This window comes from Indicator indicator, chromosome 1, assembly GCF_027791375.1.
Source record: "Indicator indicator isolate 239-I01 chromosome 1, UM_Iind_1.1, whole genome shotgun sequence".
Classification (NCBI taxonomy): Eukaryota; Metazoa; Chordata; class Aves; order Piciformes; family Indicatoridae; genus Indicator; species Indicator indicator.
Window position 1 is genome coordinate 65,788,630 of NC_072010.1, and position 8,466 is coordinate 65,797,095.

General features: G+C 40.8%; 1 protein-coding gene across 1 annotated transcript; it reads right to left on the reverse strand.

The window, feature by feature from the left end:
• Positions 1-669: 669 nt before the first annotated feature.
• ATP4B (ATPase H+/K+ transporting subunit beta) lies at positions 670-7,437 on the reverse strand. Its single transcript, XM_054389249.1, has 7 exons — positions 7,326-7,437; positions 5,796-5,924; positions 4,399-4,512; positions 3,020-3,219; positions 1,638-1,694; positions 1,006-1,098; positions 670-828 (listed from the first exon to the last, which is right to left on the reverse strand). Exons 1-7 carry the CDS (start codon positions 7,435-7,437, stop codon positions 670-672), a joined length of 864 nt encoding a protein of 287 aa, XP_054245224.1.
• Positions 7,438-8,466: the final 1,029 nt, after the last annotated feature.

Sequence of the window (8,466 nt, forward strand, 5' to 3'; positions counted from 1 at the left end):
TGGTAAACTTTGTATCCAACTCGTTTTATCTCTGCTCAGAGTTTTTGTGTGTTACTTTTCCCTCACTTCTGTGTTGAGGGGAAACAGGTTAAGTATTGCAGTGCGTTCATTAACTTGTTACACTTGGCTGTCTGGTACAAAAAAACAATGCACTGGGATAGAGATAATTTTAATATATTTCTCTAATTTATACATCCTTTACAAGAGAGATTGAGAATTACATTTCATGATAGTATTTCAAAGTATTGATTTCATTTTTCTAGCTACCTAATTATTTCTCCATATCCAAGATTTAGTATCATACAGATTTTTTTTTTTTATTGTGGCTTGAAAAGTGACTGAAAATGATGCTTTGATCTTACTTCTTTTCTTTGAAGGAAGAGCTGCTCAGTTTAGAGGCAAATTGTTTTGTACAAATATTTGCATGAAGACAGCAGCATACCGTAGCCATAGAATATTAAGTTATGTACAAGAGTATCCTCATCTTCTTCACACGCGGAGAGCGCTATCTTGATTTTCAGCTAGATGGGTCATCTTTCAGTAGAAAATGTCTCTTTTCACTGTCATTTGCATGAATTTATATGGAAATCATAGAAAATAAATACAGATGAATGGGACAGTAGGTGAGTTTACTCATCATATGTTTTCCAGAAGTGTCTCTGTTTCTGTTCAGTCTTCTATTTTCAATTTAAATTCCACTTTTCCCTCATACGGATCATGAACATCATAGGTAATTCCGGCTCCGATGATTTTGCACACTATCTTAAGTTCTACATTCCTTGTAATGTTGAGAAATTTCACAGCTACCAAAGGATTGCTGTAGCTGGGCTAGAAAGGAAAAAAAAAAAAAAAAAAGACAAAGGCAATTTTACGCTACCAGTTTAAAAACGAGGTCCTAAAATTAGCCACCTCTCCAGATCTTCTAAGATTGCAGAGATGCTCTGTACATTTCATCTTGTACAAAAATAAAGAAGAAAAGTGCTATTGAAATACATGAGCACTCACCTGTGCCTTTTTTCCATAGTAGGGGAAGTAGTGCAGGTTGAAGGTGCCATTCACGGGGTAGTAATCCACCTCCAGTGGGTGAGGCTCGTCACCCTGTTTGTAAAGTAAGGTAAAGAAAGTTTGTTGACTTGGCAGTCATAAGCCAGCCCTGGACAAATGTTTTACTGCTGCTAAAAGCTGCACAGTCTGTATTAAGACTCAAGATCAGCAGGCTGTTTAGCAGTCTTGTGGAAATCTCCTACTGTTGCTACTGCCAAGAAAAACAGCCACAAGTGTTCATTGTCATTGTGAATTCAGTGAATGAGGACCTGCTGAAACGCGCAGAGAGCCTGAAGGAGCTTCTCTAAGGCATGGACTTCACTACTGGGAGCTAAAAGCAAACAGCATGTGTTCATCTCTGCAGCAAGTAAAAAACAAAAATAATTCTGGTGATTTAAAATAAAGCATTTTTTTTTCTCCTTTCTTAGGATGTGTGCTGGTGCAAGAAATTGCATGGAACTGAGAATATTCCCGGTATTTAGCCAAAAAGATTTGATTTCAAGAGCTGCAGGATGATCTTTCTGGTCACAATTGCACTTACTATCAGAGCTGGAGCACTCAAAAGTGTTGAGACTCAGACCCCATGCACTTACCCCATATGTGCAGTCCACCCTTGGTGCAGTGCCATTGCCAGGGAAAAACTTGATAATCTGAAATAGAACATATATCTTGGGCTATCTTGGAAATTGGTTTGAGATGAAAACTGAGCTTCAAAGGCTGCTTCGTGTGTTTCTGTGTAAGGCACTGTCAAACAGATTATCTCACCTGAGGTACCTAGGTGTAAGACCACATTGTGGTTGGCAGTTAAGGAAGCAGGACTCTGCTGCCTAGAATGGGCACTGCAGGTGAGCTCTGGCTTGACCAGGGCAGGTTGTGCTGCATCTCTTGGCATGTCCAGCTCATTTACCCATGTGCACCACTTGCTCTTTTCATTGCCCATGCAGCCAAGGTTCTGGTAAAAGAGCTGATTGTGTGGCAAGAAAGGAAAGGCTGAATCTCTGTGCTTTTCAGTGTTATAAAACTTTGGCTTTGGCAGAAACCCTTGGGCCCATTTGATCCCAGAAAAATAGTGCATCCTGTAGCAGCAAAGGCAAAAGGAGGTAAAGCACCTTGGGCGCTCTCCCTGTGCGTTTCACTGCTGGGGCTGGCATGCAGCCTTGCTGAAGGAGGCAAAGACATTTTGAGGAAAAGCCTGCATTTCACCTGCCAAACTAAGAGGCACAGTTTGAGCTTGCACAGATTCTTGAAAATATCTAAGGTGGAATCCAAACAAAAAAAAAAAAACAAAACAATTGGCTTTATCAGGAATGGAGGAGAATTTGAGACCTTCACTTTCTACTGAAATGGAACTAGAAGAATCAGTATTTTACCTGAAAACAAAAACTAAATGCTTATACCTGTGTCTCTGTCCTAAAAAAATCATTAAAGGATGCATAAAAATGTCCCTTTTTTCCTCTTAAAAAAAAAAGCGTTGGTGGTTTTCAACAAAAAACTCCATTGGGTTTAAATTTTGTTTTAAAAGATTCTGCTTAGGGTTTTCTTTGTTGCCTGGAGAAATAAGGTGTGAAAATATCATCTCTCTGAAATCACTTCAGTTACTGTCATATCATAGAACCTTAGCTGAAGACATGAGATCACAGTACTGCAGAATGAAACTTGTTTTCCATACTGGCTCGTTGGATGAGAACACTGTGTAGATGCTACCAAAGCTAAACAAAACCAAAAGCTTTCAAAAGTTGTTTTACAGATCACTTTTACCTATGTTGCTTTCCCAGAGGTGTGACCAGGTCTCACTGTTTCTCTAATAACTACCAGAGGTCTCTGGAAAAGCATGTCAGTTTGTCTTCCCAGTACAAATCAGTGATTAGATCCCATGGCACCAGATGATACGGCAGCTCCCCAGTGGACACTCTATCAGCTATCAGGTTTCTTGGTCATTTTTTTTTCCGATTCACCACCCTGGGCTTTTACTTACCCTATTCATCTTTATAATAAAACAGGGTTTTCCTTCTGGAAATCCAAAAGTCGGATCTGTGAGGCCAGAGCAGTTTTGAAGCATATCTGAGGTAAATTTACAGGATAGTTTTGTTTTATTTGGGCCATCAAATGTGTCCTGGATGAAGTATGTGTCACTGGTGCAGTTGATGTTCAGATGCTGAGCAGCTGGTGTATATGCTAGATGTGTGAAGGAAGAAAGAAAAATTCCCCTCTGAAGTTTTTAATATGCAAGTTATACATTCCAATATCACATTGGAGGCTATGTCATGGAAGACTGAAGTGGGGATTAGATGAACGCTGGAACAGGTTGGCCAGGGAGGTTGTGAATGCCCAGTGCCCCCTCTCTGGAGGTGTTCGAAGCCAGGTTCGATGAGGTCCTGAGCGACCTGGTCTAGTGGAAGGTGTCCCTGCCCATGGCAGAGGGTTTGGAACTAGATGATCTTTAAGGTCTCTTCCTGTGCAAATCTATGAATTTATGAAATGAGTAAAGTTTGAATTGGGTTTTGGTATTTGTTTTTCAGAATACTCAAACAAAGCAAAAAAAAAAAATTTATTTGAGTTAAGAATGGCAGTTTGTGTCAATAGCTCTCTATAAGTAAATTTTAAACTTTTTTCTCAAAATGTGTTACAAAAAAAATTATATTGAGGCTCCAGAGGAATGTAAATGTTAAGATATGAACAGGCAAATGGAGCACCTAAACTACTTAGATATACCTCCCCCTTGTGCCAGGGGAGATTCAAGTTGGATATTAGGAGAAATTTCTTCATAGAAAGGGTAATCAATCATTAGAACAGGCTGCACAGGGAGGTGGTGGAGTCACCACCCCTGGAAGTATTTGAGAGATGCATGGATGTAGTGCTTAGGGACATGGTTTAGTGCTTGTGGTTTAGCAGTAGTGGTGGGGCTGCACGCTCCAGACAAGTGGTTGGACATGATGATCTCAGAGGTCTCTTCAAACCTTGACTGTTCTATGATTCTATAACATTATGCAACAACTTCACAAATATTATTATAGCACTTTGTAGTCATGGACAGTATTAAATTAATTTAAATGAGACCAGTTTTGAAGACTGTTTTTCCTCCCTCTTCCAACTTTCTATTAGCCTATTTTTATTAAGGCTGTTCAGGATTAAACCCTGAAGCAGGGTTCTGCTTTTAATAGACATGTTTTCATATGTTTGATTCATAGATTCATGAGGTGATTTGCTTGTCTCTTTCAGAAGATGCATTTTTCACTCTAAATGTGTGATTTCAAAAGGACAAATAGAAAAAGGAAACACTGACATAAGGCACTCAGACCTAGTAGGTAAGATACGACAGCACAGTTCTTCAAAAGAATGAAACTTCGTTTTTACCTGTCAGGAAAGTTTCAAGAGTTGTCACTAAACCTTCCCAGGTTTTGTTGTCAGATACATTGTAATAAATTTGTAGTCCTCTATCCCCATAAACGTCCGGTCGTAAGGTTACACCTTCAGGGGGTAGGGGGGAAGAAAAGGCAATTCAGAGGAGAGATGCCAGGCACAGCTTAATTCAAAGTTATAACAGGAATTGTACTGCATCAAGATTCATTATGGTGAGGGCAGAGGATCCCCAGACTTTGCTGGGGAGGACTTAACTGTGTGCAGAAACCATCTCAGCTGTGAGTTGTTCAAGCAAAACCCTAAAGTCTCTGCTACTGCTTAACTCTTTTCCTTTCATGTACATCCTTGCTGTTACTAGAATGGTTTGCAAAATCATTCCAGCAATTGCCCTGGATTTCCCCAAGACTTGTTAATAATAACAGTTATAGTAGTCACATCAGGTTAAAAAGAAAGATCATATTGCAGTGTGAAAAACAGCTTTGGAAAAAGCCACGCTTACTATTTTACAGGAATTATTTTGCCAGCAAACACTAAACTTACTGAATATTGGGAGAGGAAACTTCAAAATACAACAGCAGACAATAACTGTCAGGGCTAAGCTTCAAAAAAGTCACATTTTCTCTTCCACTTTAAAAATAAGCCATCATAGGGATAAGTTTTAGTGGTGTGCAGTGCTTATCTCTCACTTGTGATCTCTCCAGTCTCACTTCATGCCTAAAAATCTTTATTCGTAATCCAACGTGCCTTTGTTTTTACTTGCTCGCCTGCTGGCATAGCACATCCCAACAAGGAGGCATCCCTGCTCCCCTAGGGACTTCCTGTGCTGCTGGTAAGCATGGAAATACCCACCCCAAGCTGCTTGCCCCAGTGTCTCTTCATATTGCTGGGCACCCCAAAAGCCTCTGGGATGCCTGGGGTGCTGGAGAAGAAATCAGGATTCCCCCAGGGGCTGATTCCTGTGCATAGGTACAGGACATGCTCCATAGCCTGAGAAGAGATTCTCCACTTGCAAGTGACTGCTACAGGCAGGCAATGATCAACTCAATAGCTTGATGAAATAAATCAATATCTATTCTATCCTATTCATTATATATCTTTGTTAAAATATTCAAATATATTATATATAAATGTAAAAATATATACATGAATAAATGAAATAAATATGTCCTTTAAAAAAATAAAATAAAAGCCCTAAAGTGTTTTCAAGTGGAGGTTAAACTTTTCAGGGATCCTTTGGGCAGAATCAATCTAATTTATTTCGTGTTTTTCTCCCTGCCACACCTGGGCTCCACCAATGCCTCTCAGCCCAGCCCCAGGGAGCTGCTGTGGGAGGCTGCTGTGGGGGTTTAATTCTCCTCCCCAGGCATCAGTAGCCCAGACTGTAGCAGTACCTGGGGATTTCAGCTGGTCTTGGTAATCCGGCTCGTATGGATTAATTGTCCTCATTAAAGAATAGATGGAGAGTGCAAACAGCCCTGACATCACCACGTAGAAAGCCAGATAGTACAAGCTGATCCACACTGTGGAAAAAAAGGAGGGCAAAAATATCATTTTTTGAGCAAGGTGACACCATGATGCTTCCATGGCCAGGGCTGTCCCGGCAGTGGTAACCATCTCCTTTCTGCCCTTGACCCCAGACACATTTTCCCCGTGAAGGGACAGGACTTTTAAATCTACACTCAAAAGAATAGTCTTCTACAAAAATTTTGCTTACATTTGTTTAGTCTTACAAGGATTTTTGAAGTACTTGGTGCTTACTTCAGATGATTTAAAGCTGAAAAGATTGTGTGGCTTCTTGAAGTAACTCCAGGTATTAAGATCATTTATCTACTTATTACACATGGACTAAGCAACATGGCCAAGATATTTCTTTGACAAAACCAAGTTGCTCCTTGTGTTATTTGAATGACAGATGTCAGTATTTCAGATGTGTTGGTTTTAGACCCATGTCACTTCACTTGCCTGTTACAGCTAAAATCACCTTCAGCGAAATGTGTCACCTTGCTGTTTGGTGTGAGATGCAGAATAACATTGTGTTTCTGTCTGTATGTTTCTAATGTGTGTTACATGTGGCTGCTGCCCTACAGGCAGCTAGTGGGAATTTGGCAGGGGGGCACCAGAAACTGTTCCTTGTAATCATCAGCACCTTGTAGTGCCACCTTCTCTCTGAACTGGAAAGGCTCACATTTCAATTTAATTTTCTGTAAAATTCTGGGTTTCAAAGTGACCAATAATCTACACTAATGGGGTTCAGAGCAGAACCAAAATAATCTGGAAACTTGCAGTTACTGTTACGATCTTAGGAAGAGCAGGGATCTTCCTTGCAATCATCAGGGCTGCCTTTCTCAGAATGTAGATCAGATCTACAAATTTACATTATTGTTGTCAAGACAAGTTTGGCTATGGACAGAAAAACTCAGATGAAATGTGAACGAGTACATGGTGGTAAGAGAGAAAATCTACTGAGCAGACAGTAATGTAGAAAGGAGTTTCAGAAAAGCAAAATGTGTTTCCACAGATTGGGACAACCCCAACCAATTAAGCAAAGTTTTCCGTCTACCAGATCCCCCTTTAGTCAGCAGTGTCCAAACCACACTGTTATCATTGCCTTTAGCTATTAATAAGTTAACTGTTAATGTGTTAAATTTTGTCCTTTTGGAGAATTTGGTCCCAAACCAGTTTAAAGTCTTCTTACATTTGCAGGAACAACTTGGATCAATTGTTTGATCTGATTCAGCTTACAGGGCCACCCTAAAAGTGGCTCAGAAGCATACATGAGAACTGATGCTTTCAACAAGCACAAAACACCTGCCACCATATTGTGTCCCATTCACTAGGATTAATTCCTTCTCCCCCCACCGCCCCCCCAAGGTTTTAAGCATACCAGAAGGAAGAGAAGACTCTTGTGTGTGAAAACCTACCCCAGTTAATTAAGCTTCTTCCCATGAAGAGCTTTGTTTCTGGATTCCAGACAAAACGACGGAAATTTTCCATCCTCTCGCTGCAGGTCTTTTTTTCATTTAAAGTTGCCATTTTCTCACAAAATTTCCCCAAAAGACGTCCTCTTCAGAAACTAGGAAATTTAACTGGTGCCCAAACAGTTGTCAAAGAGAAATACTTTGGGTTTTATACCTTCTTCTCCGCTGAAGGTCACCGAGATTATTTCCTATGCCAATGAAAGCCCCTGCTCACCATTATCAACCTGCAGCAGATACAATTCTTTATAAAAAGCGTTGATAATGCTGGTGTTGTGGCTGGCAAGGAGAAGGTAGCTCCTATCAAATGCCCTTCTCCTTTCTCTTGCCTGCCTTAGCTGGTTGGCAGAGTTACCCATTTTACTGAGTGCCCTAGGGCTTGCGATTGACTCGGTGTGATAACTGTTATCAGAGCCGATAAAGCGAAGGAGAACTTGTTTCTTTCTGGGTTTTCTTTTCTTTGCCCAATTAACCTGCAAATAGTGGATATAATTCTCCCACTACAACCTGTAGCCATCTTTTGGGTTACAGGGGGTGGTAGCAGGAGCTAGTCAGGGAAAAGCAACACTTCCCAGAGTGTTCGCCATGTTGTGCAGCTGGGGAAATTACAATCAGTGTTTCCCTGGCTTCTCTGAGGAATGTTTTCAGGTGATCTATGATGATGCTAACTCAGCTTCAGAGTATTTGTAATACAAGTTTTGCTATGCAGGTACAAGATGAGGCAGAACAGAGAACATACAGGTGTCATTTAATGACCTTTTCTATCTCCTGTAAACCAAAGACTCTAGTCTGTTTCAGAGGCACCCAACCCTGAGCTCGCTCTGTGCTCAGAGAAGGGGTAAAAAGTGTCCCCAGCAGCTCCCTGCGGACAGAAAAGTGAAGGTCACACAGCTGACAGGCTCTTTAAGTGGCCCTGCTGCAAGGGAATTTTAGATATTAGAAAGCCCTTCCAGGCTTGCTGGTGTCCCTGCATCTTGTCAAAGCTGTTCGTTAATGCTCTTACTCTCTTACTGAACCCCAGTAATGTCAACCCCCAGAACTGCCTGGTGAATTCAGCAGGACTAAGAATTCATCCCTTTGAAGTAGG